Source organism: Montipora foliosa, chromosome 2 (genome assembly GCF_036669935.1).
Source record: "Montipora foliosa isolate CH-2021 chromosome 2, ASM3666993v2, whole genome shotgun sequence".
Classification (NCBI taxonomy): domain Eukaryota; kingdom Metazoa; phylum Cnidaria; class Anthozoa; order Scleractinia; family Acroporidae; genus Montipora; species Montipora foliosa.
The window spans coordinates 26,461,651-26,477,137 of record NC_090870.1 but is presented as its reverse complement, the minus strand read 5'-3'; the positions used below and the strand labels follow the sequence as shown (position 1 = coordinate 26,477,137).

The window sequence follows — 15,487 nt, the reverse complement described above, 5'->3', positions numbered from 1 at the left end:
TTGTTTGCTAGTATATCCTTGGAACTCAGGAATAAACTCGCCATTGCAATGTTCTACAACAATTATCTGTTCTTGGAGATTAAAACTTACCTTTTATTTCTACTGCTGACGATGCACTGTTACTGCCTGACACGCTTTTCACACTACACGTGTATTTTCCACTGTCATCAGAAGCAGCTCCTTTAATTACGAGGGAGTTGTCACTTGTGAAGGAATACTGCATTCCCGGAGAAATTGCTACTCCATCTTTGGTCCAGCTAACAGCTGGTGTTGGTACTCCACTCACTGGACATCTGATGGTGATGGTAATGTTTGAAGCTGCTGTCAAGTTATCACCAATGTTCATAGTCACTGGACTACCATCACCAACGGGAATCTCTTTCCCAGTTTCAGAAACCTCAATGGTCGGCTTAACGGGCTCTGCGAATAAATTCAGCCATATATTAAATATTCATTTCGAAAGGCAATTATGCCTTTACATCACCTTTCCCTCAGCACCTATAGAAGCCTTATAGTCACTAGATTACCGTGTGCGACAGGAATGTCGCAAATGGGGACATCATGTTTAACGCAGTGGGGAAAACCCTTGCCTTCCCTCAGAGTCGATCGGCGTCATAAGTGAGTGGTGTCTGTTGGTTCACTACAGTGCTTCGAGGTTTTTCCGCGGGCTCTCCAGTTCCGTCTCGTCAAAACTCGACATTGCCTTGATATGGTTTACAGTTCCACCCCGGAATAGTAGAGGAATCTGTGCTCAGCAATATAAGCTTGATGATTTATTCAATCAAGTGTTGATTGTCATGTATGCTATTTATCGACGAATTTTACGTCGAGCAATATGAAAAGATATGAGATCCAGCCGACAGAAGCCTTATTCTCGAACTCCCTACGAATTGACTGCATGCTTCTGAGTCTCTTTATCACGTCTGTTAGGTAACTTGAAACCTCATTAATATGCCAATCACGTTTGGTATTAGAGAGCTTTAGATTCTAGGACGAGTACGACTACGAGTACGAAATTTTCTCATTGCACAACATTGAGCGCGCGCAAACCAGCGTCATTTTGGCGGGAAAAACGTGTTACCGTCGTCATTTTACTACGAGGTTTTGCAAAAATGTCGTCGTGCCAAAACAAGTCAACAACACGGCAGCAGTTTTGGCATTTTTCGATCAGCAAAAAGGCCCAGGTAACAGCAATAAGAATAACTGAGCAACCTATACTGTTAACAAAGAGTAAGATTAATCGTACGGGTTATAAATCTTCTTAGTATTTTCGCTAAAAACAAACAGTCAAAACTCGTACTCGTTCTTGTCCTCGTCCTAGAATCTAAAGGTCCCTTGACCCTATTGTCTGAATTGTTTATGTTGTTAGCTCCAGCTTGTACTTAAGTGTAATTGTTACAACTACTTACATTTAAACAACACCCATTCCGATGACTTTTAATAGTTATTTCGCAAATGACCGTCGATTTAATTTAGCTGTTTCATATCTTTCTAACTGTGACCACATCAGTCAAGTATCGAACAGGTTTGTTCACTGTCTTTCCATAGTTTGATCCATAGATTGAATTAGACATTTCTTTCCTCAAGCCTCACGAACTTTACGTGTTATGTCACAGTTGACCTATTCATAAGCTTGAGGTGCACAAAGCCTTGATTTTATCAAATTTACAACTACTAATGTGAAATCTCTGGTAATACGCTTTGTAACCCTACAACTCTTTACGTCTGTCTCACCCACAGTAACTAACCTGTGGTTATGTCTAGTTTCATAATTCTTTCGACGTTCTAAGTTTGCAAAATGTACTTAAAATATAAAGAAATAAAAATCGCGTTAGTTGCGGTTTAATTCTTACCAACAATCTGCACCACACTCGAGGCACTAGAATTTCCAGCAACATTGCTCGAGGTGCAGGTGTAGCGACCACTGATGTTTTCGTCGGCATAATCGATCACCAATGAAGCATCATCCTGAACTTTGTACCTGTCTCCACCGAGGATTTCCTGGTCATCTTTTGTCCACGTGACAGATGGCGGTGGAACGCCACTGGTTGGACACTGAATGGTGATGCTTGTGTCGGTAAGTGCTGTCATGTTATCACCAATTTTCAAGGTTATAGGGCTAAGATCTTTCGGTTCAAGTGTCTTGGGTATCTCAGGAGTGATAATCGATGGCTTAACAGGATCTGTTGAAAACAAAAAAAAGTTAATGAAAAGGCTGATAGGGACTAGGTAAGAAACTACTTAACATTTGTTAAGCTGGAAATGAGTGGAGGAAGCAAATTGACAGAGATCTAGAGTGCGTGTTCAACTGGGATAAAAATGGCTCCCGCAGCAGATGCCTACACTTAGTATTTCTTTCCCTGTAAACAGATACGTGCGAGAAATTGTCTCAGTTAATTACACAAGACTACATTTGACAAATAATTTTTTGTTTCTACTTGAGAACAGATACGGGTTTTTTCACTCTTGATTTTCGAAATAATACTAAACGAAAAGAGCTAAGAGATAAATGAGTGTGTCACCAGTATTAGCAGGTAGAGAGCTCAGATGATTCCCATTTTGTAACCGGATAATAATGGTGAAATAATGATACAAACCGAGAATATTTATGTAACTTGAGGCACCATCCTTCCCTAGAAAATTCTCAGCAATGCACTTAAACTCTCCAGGGTTCTCAAGTCTCTTGATTTCCAAGGCTCCACTGTTATCAGTCTTATAATTTCCGCCATTGCCAAGTTGCTTGCCGTTCATTTGCCAGCGCATGTTCGGTTTTGGAGTTCCTCTGGCAGAACAGTTGATGTGAACTGGTGTTGTGATGATGGCAGTTAAATTGTCTCCCACATGCATGTCTACAAGACTTCCACTGCTAACGTATGCCCTGCCGGAAATGTCGACACTTGGTTTGACCGCCTCTGTAAGAAAATACGAAGGTGTTGTTGACAAAGAGAAAGAGGGAGAGGGAGAGAGCCATTTTCATCAAACAAGCTTTGACTATAACTTGACAGAAGTCCAGATGTACCCCCTGCGTTCACCCTACCCAACGCAATGTTATTTAGAAAGAAGCTCAAATAACCTTGCCGTGTCGCAACATTAGGGATCGTAAGATCTACGACTGCGACCACGACGAAAACTTCACCTCAAAATATAACTTTGCTCTGGTATAGGCCTTTCGCGATTATTCCATTTCGTTCATGTCGTGTGGGCGAAGTATCCTAAAAGCAAATCATGCTCACGTCGTCGTTACATAGAGTACCGCAAAAATAGAAGCAAAAACCCGTGCCGCACGTGCAGCACGTTTATTTATGCTCTTTTAACCAATGATACTAAACACTTAATGACTGGTCCCTCGGGAAACAGTTGATTTTGTTTCCCGAGAATCTCAATGTTTCCCCGAGGTGCAGCCGAGGACAACATTGAAATTCAAGGGAAACAAAATGAACTGTTTCCCGAGGGACCAGTCATTAAGTGATTTGTTATATAGCACAAAAAGAAAAACGTGCTACGGCAACAGCAACGGCGGTCGTCGGTCAACATTCGCGGGTAACAGTGCACGGTTACCCTCTGACGTCATATATTTTGCATTGTTGCCCGCTCAGAGACTTTTGGCGGGGAACAGTTTTATTGTTAGATGTCATTTGACCTCGAAGTAACCAACGAGAGCGCGTGCTGTTCGGAAAAAAAAAATCAGCTATATAACAACATTAGTTATGGTTACACACACCTTGGGTTTTGGGCCTTCCGGAGGGTAAATGGTTTGATTTTGGTTCAGTTCAGTTTTCAATGTTACCTTTGAGGATTCGGTTATACAGTAAAAGACTCCCCTCAGGGTAAAATATTAGGTATAGTTAATATAATTAAAGGTCTTCGTGTATTAGCTACGTTCTGCTTTTTGATTGGCCAAGCCACCTCAGGGAGCAGATAAACCGTACTTTTCAGTTCAGGAACTTTCATTGGAAGTTATTTTGTTCTTTTTGATGTAACCATGGAAATAACCCTTGGGCAGTTTCGGTCTAGGGAAAGCAGTTGCGCACAAAAACGTTCTTGCCCGTGGGCAAACACTATTTACCCATGGGTAAGGGCTAGGGTAACAATGTACACTTAATTAATGTATGGTCCCGAGGGAAACAGTTAGTTTCGTTTTCCCGAGAGTCCTGATGTTTCCCGAGACGAAGTCGAGGGAAACATCAGGACTCGAGGGAAAACAAAACTAGTTTCCTGAGGGACCAGACATTAAGTACTTTGTTAGATAAATTATTTAGACTTTTGCCTAAACAATCGCAGCAAAACATCTGGAGTGGGCAACAACTGTGAAATATTGTATCCCGATCGGGATACATTTGAAGTTGATCAGGGCAAGAACCAACCAATTACAGTGATCGTTTCGTTGAGTGAAAGTCTAGATATATAACAACTCCTATTATTTTGTGTCATTGTCGTTGACGTCGTTGTCGTAGATCTTAAGGTGCTTATTATGCTGGTGGACGGGAGCCGAAATAAAAAAAATTACTCCATGAAGTCTTTTTAGGTGTGGAAAAGGAAGTTAAAATTGTCTTAACGATTTTATCTTGGATTGCAGTCACAAACACATAATTTAGATTGATGGCAAGGATCGTGACTGGCATACCATGGATAATTTCCTGAGTAATCTTCGAATGCACACGAGCCTTAAGGCGTTTATACAAGTATATACAAGGCAAGTTTTTCACGACATAATAGGAGAAAGTGTTGCACAATCATTTTGCACCAAACAAACAATGGATGCGGTGCACTATGGGCAGGTTAATTTGAACACAATGCTTGCAGTACAAAACTGAGCAAACCTTACGAAGCAAATTTGAAGGAAATTTGTAAAATTTGATCTAAGGAACAATCCGAAAGTATACGATCTACCGAGGGAGACTTTCTCGCCATTGAAACTGTTAATTTCTTACCAAACACTGTGACGGCGCTAAAGGCCATGTCCATTCCAAGAAAGCTTTGAGCAATGCATGCATAATCCCCAGAGTCTTCCAATTCCATTTTGAATATATTGAGAATGCCTGCACAGTCCATCTCCATGCGTTCATTGGAGGCAAGCATCTTGCGATCCTTTATCCATTTTATTTTCGGTTCTGGCACGCCAGTAAATGGACATTTAATGGTCAGCGCACTTCCTTGCAAGATGGCGACTTCATTGCCAATTGTAACATTGAGTGGATCGTGGTTTTGCAAGGCCTCCTGGTATCCAAACGAAGGCATGATTTTTGGTGCCATTGGATCTGGAATAGACATAGACAAAATGAGTTTTGTCCATCATGATAAGTTGGATGACAATGAAGAAGGTAAGTCGTGAGGAGGTGTAATTCAAACGGAATCTTGTCTTGGGCACGGGCCGACATACAAGCTTCTGTCCTAAACAAATTACATTGGGATACTCCTGTACATGACTGTGTTTTTTGACTACCTTGTTCAGTTGTGCCATTTCTTCCCTGTCCAATTTATGTTGACTCGAACTAAGCTGATGACTCTTGTTGACAATCAACATCATGAACATTTGGACATGCAACATTCCAGAATGCGGAGGGTTTAACTTGCAGGTTGCAGGTTGCAGTTTAGGGTTGTTGCAGATCATTGTTTTACTATTACCGAAACAACCCAAACCTTTACAAAAATCTAACCTTAGGCTTAAACATTATTTTCTAGACCTAATGTTAGCATTAGTAAAGGTTTGCAAGGGTTGTTTCAGCTATGGTGAAACTATGAAACTATGACCTGCAACTCTAACCTGGAACCTGCTACTTGCAGTTTACTCCCTTCAACATTGAATGATGGAGCAGGAACGGGAGGAGGCGTTAACTAGCTCATTTTCACGTGAAACACAGTTTGTTTTAGATGGGGGCGTGACCCAGTCAATTAGCCCAGGATTATGTACCAGCCGATAGAAGTCTAATCCATGGAATTAAATCGTATAATATCACAACATCACTTTTTGAGGAAAGGATTTTTTGGTGGTTCTAAGAAAACTGACCATCACAAACGCCTTCAGGAAACAGTGCTACGGAAATTATCTCAACTAAGAGATTCGAAATTCAACCTTATGGTGATATTTACATACATATATACTTATTTGACCACTTTCCATCATGGCCTTTCAGGGCCAATAAAAAGTAATCAGAACAGAACAACAACTGGGCTGGAGGCAAACCAGTTGGCTGTTTAGAAGTGCAGCCAAGAAGTTGAACCAGGTACTACCAGGATCAAATTAAACAAGTGCTCAGAGCGGTTCGTGAACCTAGGATCTCCGGATTCAGGGCAGGCGCCCTAACTACTATGTCTGCGACTTTCTTGCAATAAAAAGGCTTTGTCCTTGTCAACTACAACGAAAAATAAAACAAATGGAATCCATACCGTGAACCTTGAGTGTCGTTGTGGCTGACGTAACTCCTGCAAAGTTCCTTGCCACACAAGTGTAACGATCCGTATCCATTGGATCCAGATTGTACATGATCAGCTTGTTGCCAATAACAACGTAATTCCCACCATTCCTCATCCGCATGCCACCTCTGTACCAAGCAATTGCCGGTTGTGGCAGCCCCAGAGCTGGACAGGTCAGTGTTAACGTTCGTCCTTTCAGTGTCGTCAAATTGTCACCGATTTTCCCTTTAAATGGTTGCTTTTCGTACCAGATGATGTAAGATCTGGATACTTTTATTCTTGGCCGAATTGGTGCTGAAAGCAAAGGAAGTCCTATCTAAGAGCGCTTTCCTTTTTTGAGAACTGGCCGGCCAGACCCGTCAGTTTGCAAAGAAAATGCAACAATTTCAAGCAACGCTTGCATGCTAATCCCTCGCATTCTTCTGGAGGAGCATATATCATCCTCGAAGTGTGTTAACTTGAAGGCGTTGTTGAGTTAGTCCTTCGAAATGCCTGGTCTGGCCGGTCAGTTCTATCAAATGGAAGGCGTCCTAAGTTTACGAACTCAGTATCGACCTGAAAATGCACTTTGCGATCAAACATCACGTGTAAACAGATTAACATGCTTTAATTTGCGAGGATTGACTTTTGATGTTGAAGAAGGATAAACAACAGCTCTACACCGTCACTAAATTCTTACTTACATCAGGGTTGTAAGCCTCTGTAAAGATTTTTGTTCTATTTTCTATTTTCTACGGTAAATGACTTTGTATTGCTAATTCTCCCTGTGGTTTGTTTTAAATACCTAGTACCTGAGGCAGTATACAGTGCTACATAGAGAGCTGGATTCAACAACGAGCACAATTACCTCGAACATAAACAGATGAGACCTCAGTCATTTCTCCAATGACACTCTTAGCTTCGCAGATGTATGTTCCCGTGTCTGAAACGCGAGTATTCTTAATAATCACTTTTCCATCTTCGTTAACAGATACCCTTCTCTTGGAATCTATCGCTTCGCCATCTTTAGCCCACGAAACCTTCGGCTTGGGAGATCCTTCAGCTAAGCATTCCAGGGTGAGTTGAGTTCCTGTAAACGTTTGCACAGTCATACCAATAGACGCTGTAACTGGTTGCCTTCTGTTCAACGCAAAGATTTCACCTTCGCCAGAGCTGATACGCGGGAGGTCTGGCTCTGTAACACAATACAAATATCATTTGAAAACCGGCAGTTCAGTTTCCTTGGCCTATTGTGATTTCTATAATGCCATTTGCAATGGAAGCAAATTGTTCTGAGCTGTTGCGAGGCGGTGATGTTTTTTATGTCGCGTGACACTAGGTCTAGTGAGCGCTCAATCAGGATGCCATGACCTGGAGTCTACGGTACAACTCCTATGTCTTCCTAGCAGTTATCATTTTCTGGCATCGTCCTTACTTACAGTAGCTTTCCTGCTAATTGGTGTGATTTCAAAATATATGAAACTGTATAGATTTGAACTACGGAATAGACACATTATATAATGTCTATTTTCAATCATGCGGCTTGAAAAATCTAGTCTTGATCAGCCTTTTTTGCTGCTTAACTTGCTTGATTAACTCTGATAATCTTCAAGAACTTTCATTTCATGCAAAAGGTCTGTTTTTGTCACATATACATAAATCAAACTAGAAACAACATCAAGAACATGAATCTAAAAAATGATCAAGTCTGAAGAAACGACTCTTTCTCTTGGGTCAACTGTATAACTCTGTGTCGAATAAAACGGACAGAAAAAGCACCTCGAACGAAACACATTGCTTTGTCAAATGGCCAAATTCTCCTTACCAATTACGTTAATATCAGTGCTTAGTGTTGCATTTCCCGCGATATTTTGGGCGAAACACGTAACCTGACCAGCATCCTCTACGGCGCTAATAGTCATTTCCAAAGAGTTGCCGGTCTTAGATTTCACGGGTTTGCCATTTCTAAGCCACGTGATTTCCGGTGTTGGTACACCATCCACCTGACAAGTGATATTAATATGGGTTTGTGTTAGAACCGTGACGTCACTTCCAACTAAAACGTTGACTGAAGTCCTGTTGGAGAGTGGGATGTTGTGTACGTTTGGTTGCTGGATAATAGGCTTGCGAGGGTCTGCAACAAATAATATTTACTTTATGACTTACAAATCACGATTTTGCTGTAAGCAAATTAAAAGAACCAGCAAAGTTGATGTTAGAGGACCGAAAGAAATTCCTCAAATCTTTGATTAAAGCCGGCCAATAGGCAGTGTTCAAAACCTCTTCGACTCAAAACGAGTCTTAGATGAAGTCTTTCTTAAGAAAATTAGTTTTCGTTTTTTTATGCAAAGTAAAACTGGTTTGATTCGAAAATCTCGTGCTTGGGGATGCTTTTGAGAATTATGGTTTAATGCAATACCGGTTAAAATTCCTGCACAAAGGAAAGGGAGATCTGGTTAATTATTGCACAATAGAATTTAAAGTTAGTTAAAAATTAATTAATTTACCAATTCGTTTATTTACTCGTTTACTCACTCGTTGAATGACTCGAAAAGGCACACCAATTGCTCGGTAATCTTTCGGGAAAAACGAGTATTTCGGATTTCAAGTAGCACTTCTGAAATATTTTTGAAATCTTTGGTCTGGATCTATTAAATATTTAATTCAAGACTAACCAACAACATTGATCATCGTAGACTCCTGGTCTGATCCAACTTCACTCATTGCCGTACACAGATAATCTCCTGAGTCGCGTACTGTAGCGTTCTCAATAGTTAACACGTATGAAGTATGGATCAGCTTGTCTCCTTTGGTCCAGGCAACTGACGGTGTGGGTACGCCCTCTGCTGAACACGTAATAACGATTTTTGTTCCCGACAAAACCGTCAACACACTCCCAGCTGTAGCTTGCACGGGAGCAATCTCTGATAACGACACTATTGAGTCTTCGGAAGAGATGATGGATGGCGACTGAGGATCTTGGAAAAAAGAGATAGAAAATGTCGAGAAGGTTGTTCCAAAGGTTGGAAGGCTACTGTAAAATTGCTGGAAAAGCTATTAAGATATCTTAACTAAGGAGAAATTGATAGCTTTGTAAAAAGAAAGCTACAAGTGGTTAGAGGTTCCAGTTATTACTGTATCCCACTAACGTTAAACTCCTTACTGGCTGACTACACGGATGACGACATACGTGAATGAGAAAGAAGAATTGTTCCTATTTTAGTAACTCACCAAAAATCTTCAACTTTGTTGATGCTGACGCAGTTCCAGCAACGTTTCGCACGGAGCAAACATATTCAGCGGAATCGGAGGGCTGCAGAGCCATTAAAACAAGAGAGCCATTAACGACTTCAAATCCGGCATCCTGCTCCATGACTTGACCTTCTTCGTCCAAAACACTCCATTTGACTTCAGGTTGGGGAAAACCGGAATACTCACAAGTCAGAGTTACTTTTGTTCCCGACAGCACCTGTATTTTGCCTCCAACTGGAACTTCACGTAACTCTCTGTTGTACCAGGAAACCGTGCCATCTGATGTTTTAATCGTAGGAGTGGTCGCCTCTACGAAATAAACATAACAATGAGGTTGATGCCTTGAATTAAACATGCTTCAAGCTTGTATTAAAAGTGCACAAGTCCAGAACAAGCCGAAATTGCAACAATAAAAAGTTAAGGCAACTATCTTTTGGCAATAGCACTTAACCATTACACGAGGGATCTCGTACTCTGATCTTACGATGGACTGATTTGTCCAGTTTTTCGGTGCTTCCATCAAGGCAAGAAACTGTAACCTATCTGTATACCAAAAACTTCATTTTCTTCATTTGGACCGGTAAAAGAAGCAATAGACAAAAACGGAAATGCTTTTAAAACACCGCAACCAGTCACAATAAAGGCAAGATCAATGACAAGTAGTGCCAACCATCCAGCTTATTAGTGATACTTCAGCTCAGTTAGCAATTAACAACAAATGATGAAGTATTCGACAGCCACACGAACAACAAAAGCTACAGCAAAAGCCACAACAACAACAACACCAACAACAACTGGGCAACAACAGTAAAAAAAAATTACCGAGTTTAAATATTCGTGGATAATCAAAATACGCTAGCTCAGTTTATTTGCGCCTGCAACAATGACCACTTTATTTTGCTCTTACCGACAACTTTCACTAAGGCAGCCTCGGTGACCTCACCAGCTTTGTTAACTGCATTGCACATGTACTTCCCAGAATCGCTGGCGTCTACCTCACGAATTGTCAACAATTGTCCTCCCTGATTCACGTCAAATTTATTCGCTGGCTGCATGCTGCTACTGCTGTCCCAGTAAACAGAAGGTTCAGGGATTCCTGACGCGATACATCGAATGTTGACGGTGGTCTTTTCAAGCACTTTAAGCGTGCTTCCCACAGTTACTGTGACTGGCTGCATGTCGTACGATTCGACATTTATTGACTCGCCTCTGATCGAAGGCTTCTCTGGTTCTAATATACAGAAAAGAGTATTGACAGTAACAATAAGAAGTAGGAATGTTTTAAGTACCCTAGTCACACACAAGGCTATGGGTTTCTCAGATGAAATGTGATTTGAACTCATTTTGTCAATACCATTTGGTTATCGAACGTCTCTTTTAAAGGAAGGTTGTGTAATGTGTTCACAGTCAAGTGTTCATGGTTCCGAAGTTCCTGTTTGAAGGACGCGGGCTTTAGTTTTATACTCTTATATTTTCGAGCAAAGATTTGTCCGAAACCAAGGAAATGTGGTCTAAATGTAAAAGTCTTCAAAACGAGACGGTTTTCTTAACTCGTCATATCCCTTATAGTCGAGATGACAGAACTCATTCACACCATGTTTTATTTTGATATTCCACTCTTAAGTTAGCTAGCGCATGACAACTTTAAAATGCATTTTTGCGCTTGATAAATTTGACCGTTAAGCATTTACCACAGGACCCTAAAGACTGCAGCTGTTGAAGTACCTGAAAATGTAAGGAAAGTTTCCTCCTCGTCGGATCCAGCACCACTGGACGCAACACACGTGTAGCTTCCACTATCTGACGATGTGCTATTCAACAAAATCAACGTGTTGTTAACAATTTTTAAATTCCCACTCTCCTTCACTCTAACTCCAGATTTCTTCCACTCTATGCTAGGAGTAGGGTTGCCTGTTGCCGGACAGCTGATGTGCACAATGCTACCTTCCAGAGATTTCAGCCTATCTCCAATCACCAGGTCATGTCGCACTGAGTTAAATTCTTGTATGTCCATGTTTGAGGACAAGATCTTTGGCTCAACTGGAACTGAAACAGGCCAATACAGTTGAAATGCAATGATAACACTTGCTTCATTAAACGGTGTATGCAAATGCAGTTTACATTAATGATGGGAACTAAGCCTGACTTCTTATAGCGCAAATCGCAAATTGCAGTTTACGATTACACCACTGCCTAACGGCTGAGAGGGGTTGGAAGGGGGTTCATGTTACATACGAGGTTTGTTGCCATCAGGGAGCTTAAGCATGTGGGTTTTTTGAGACGCGGACGGCAACTGGAAGAGAACATCTCGCGTGCCAGGACAGTGGTGTCTCCCAGATTGTTATACTAATCATCCTTAATGGAGAAAACGTACTTAGCAATGTAAATGTGGTTGTCTGAAGACAAGTTAAAAGGGAAAACAGCTCACTTCCGGTTGCCGTCCGCGTCTCTAAAACGCGCGTGCTTAAGCTTCCTATTATCTGACTGGTCCCTCCAGCCATTCCGTTATTTATATTTTCCATGATAACAAAGTGGTTATTATCATTTTTTGCGGCAAGTCCCATTCTTGTTAGAGGTTGTGATGATTAAGGTCAGGCTGCGTAGTTCAGCTTCCTATAGCCCCTAGTTGAACGAGAGAACTACATAACTGTATAGGTCTTTGACTCATGGTGAACTGCCCGAAACAAAGTCGAAAGTAACTTAGCAATTTCCCCTCAGAACGTCCGTCGATTTCGAAAGATATGCACTTTTTCCACAAAAGCTGATAGAGGATTTGACGAGGCCCCAACACTCGAACCAATAGGCTTCTTCCTGAACCACGCAGTTTTTGAGATTAAAACAAAGTGGTCTTAAGATAGAAAAGACAGAAAAGAAATGTCTTACTTATAAGAGACAAAATTGTGGCCTTCAAGTCCGATCCATAAGAGTTTTTCGCTACGCAAGTATAGGAACCAACATGTTCTGGTGTAACACCAGTCATTGTAACTTCTCCATTTTTAAACCATCGACGATTTTCGTCCTCAACAGAAGAGCCATTGAATAGCCACGAGACCGTTGCATTGGGAAGCGCCGTGACCGGGCATCGAATCTTCACGCCAGTTCCGACGACAGTGGTCAAGTTTCCTCCAACTCCTATGGTAACTTCTTTTTCTCCACTAATAGCCAAGACGTTTTCCTCCGTACTCGTGATTTGAGGTTGACTACCAACTACACAAATAATGAACCAGTTAGTATCTCTAGCATTATACTCATCAAGCATTCTCACAATTTATGTTTATTGCGTTTCTGAGGTAAGTGTTCACTAGAAAAGCGTAAATTTTACCTAACACATCAATTCGAATGTCTTTAGCATCCGAGCCATCTACATTGGAAGCGGTACATCGGTATCGACCAGAATCGGTTGTTGAAAGGGATGATAATACAAAGACCGGTCCTTTTGTTTCCAATAAAGCACCATCTTTACTCCACGTGACCTCGGGCGGGGGTACACCAGTTGTGTTACATCTGATGGATAACGAATTACGCGTGACAGTTGTGACATTAGAGCCAACATCGACTTTGAACGATCCACCTTCAAAGAGCTTTAGGGAACTGAAAACTGCAGAAATCTTTGGCGGAGAAGTTTCTGAAAAACATTTAGAGGAAATTAAAATATCAACCAAAGAATGAACTGAGCACCTCGATTCAATTGGTCAATTTGTAGGGTATAGAGTCAAGGGGAGGAGTCTAATCAGAAGTCCATATCCCAGAAGTGTCGATCCCTCTTATTTGGCCTGGGCCAATCAGATTATTGTATTATCTAAAAATTTGGAATACAGGTCCCGCCAAATTATGCCCAATCAGATTGAGTCTGATGACCACATTGCCTCTGATTGGTCGATAAAACCAAGTAGCCACGCAAAGGAATGCCCGCGCTAAGTGCAAAATAGCATTAACCGTTCTAAAAATAGATAATACCGTAAAATGATGGGCCGCATTCCATCGAAGATCGACACTTTTGGCTTATGGACTTCTGGCCGGTCTAATGTTCTTTCTTTTTCCCCTTAATTTGTGAGTACCTATACTGGATTGAAAATTATCCGTCAAGTTTAATGTCATTTCTTTTTACGATTTGATGGATTTACATTGCAATTCGAGTTAATCAAGACTATCATAGACTGGCAGTTCGTTCTTCGAAACCCAACCAATTTATAGCGGAATACATTTGACAAGCTGTCAGAGAAAAACAACGAGACAGCATGTTATGTAGGTTTCCAGGGCTAAAAGAACAGTTCTCAGTATAACTACATCATCATTAAAAAACCCCGCTTTTTGCATGGTTTTTCCTTTAGAAAACGAATGGTTTGGACAAGGAAATTGTCAAGGTCATCCAAAATTCATGAGCACTTTACATTCTAATGGTTCTTGCTCGTGTACTGTACAAAAAACTTCCACTTTCACCAGATATTAAGGTGATCATGTTAATGCCCTAAACCATATTTATGTCTGGGAATCGAGCTCGATTCTTCGGTTAAAAAATATGGTCACCGATCACGTGAGTGACAGCCAGCAATAACAGTTTTGTTTTAAAATATTTATTTGTATGCATTTATTCCAAACTAAACTAAAAATCAAGTAATCACCTTTATTGCTGACAGACCGGAAATTTTTCTTTTCAAAGAATTGGGGAACAGGATTGGCAAACCGACAGTGGTGGAAGTACTCGCCTTCCACCTATGTGTCTCGGGTTCGATTCCTACAGGGTAAATATCCGTTCGGAAGGAAGGTTGGCCAGAATTTTCGAATATTCGAACTTACACTATCGAGGAGCACCACGATTTTGGACATTTTTGTGACCAGATTTCCTAGAGTCTTTCGGAAAAGTAGTGAAGGGTCTGAAGAGTGCAAAAAATTTTGGAAACCACATTTAACTACGCTTCAGTTTCACTGATTTGAGTAAGATTTAACTGTGATATTGGAAATATCATACAATAGAAGATTCATAAATTCTATCATTTTCGCCAAAGTTTGTTTGAGAAACATATTTTAAGAAAAAGAATTCGCTTGCTCTAACTTTCGGACGAGGCAGGAACCCCACGTAAAAACTTGTACAGACCAGAAGTTTCCCTAGAGCGTCCGAACAGATAAGTGATGACATTTGTAGGCAGCTACAGATTCACTGAACGGGCTTTTAATTAAAGCATTGTCGGGTGCCGCTGGGCCAGACTCAATCTAGCTCTATGTGGCTTGAGTTTGTTGGTTCTTTAATCTGCTTCGACGGGTTCCTCCGACTAGTCCGGTGTTCCGCAAAAAAACAATTTATTTGTACCGTAAGAACTATAAAGATAGAGGTTTTACAAAGCATACTTTAAACAGAATAGTCGGTAGCTGGGAATGCGAAATAACTGTAAGACGTTAATCTCGTCGAGTGCCCATTCATTCATTGATTCATTGATTCATTCATTCCCCTCTCATCAAAAATCAACATTTGATTTTATCTGCCTTGTTTTCCTGTAACTTTGTTTGATTTGCAGTCTCCACAATAAGTAAAGCCCTTGTTCTCATTCAACTACTTAATAAGATAGATACTTCATCGTCATCATAATTATTGTTGTATTTCCATTTTAAAAAGTCTTGCATTTTGTTATTTGTAGCTTCTTACTAAACTGTACTTTACACGGTCCTATATATCAGGGGGCACCCAACGAATCTGTTCCTCACATTATCTGTTCCCCAAGGGAATCTTGCTGGCTGGCAAAAATACAGGTGTTTCGATGAGCTGGCTGGGAAATTTATTATTGATAGAGGTTTTGCCTGGGAATTACTGACCTTTTCTAGCATTTCAACCCGAGCTGGCTGTAGA

At 40.9% G+C, this 15,487-nt stretch overlaps 1 protein-coding gene across 1 annotated transcript in view; it reads right to left on the bottom strand.

Moving 5' to 3' along the window:
• Window positions 1-15,487, bottom strand: part of LOC137992749 (hemicentin-1-like) — a 79,731-nt gene that overhangs the window by 16,947 nt on the left and 47,297 nt on the right. Inside the window, exons 30-42 of the mRNA XM_068838248.1 lie at window positions 12,968-13,270; window positions 12,529-12,852; window positions 11,371-11,691; window positions 10,553-10,876; window positions 9,625-9,954; window positions 9,069-9,371; window positions 8,219-8,527; window positions 7,262-7,588; window positions 6,388-6,708; window positions 4,932-5,258; window positions 2,598-2,912; window positions 1,854-2,183; window positions 91-420 (exon numbers count right to left, since the gene is read on the bottom strand). Of these exons, the coding sequence (XP_068694349.1) occupies window positions 91-420; window positions 1,854-2,183; window positions 2,598-2,912; window positions 4,932-5,258; window positions 6,388-6,708; window positions 7,262-7,588; window positions 8,219-8,527; window positions 9,069-9,371; window positions 9,625-9,954; window positions 10,553-10,876; window positions 11,371-11,691; window positions 12,529-12,852; window positions 12,968-13,270 (4,164 nt within the window). The remainder of the gene's footprint in view (window positions 1-90; window positions 421-1,853; window positions 2,184-2,597; window positions 2,913-4,931; window positions 5,259-6,387; window positions 6,709-7,261; window positions 7,589-8,218; window positions 8,528-9,068; window positions 9,372-9,624; window positions 9,955-10,552; window positions 10,877-11,370; window positions 11,692-12,528; window positions 12,853-12,967; window positions 13,271-15,487) is intronic.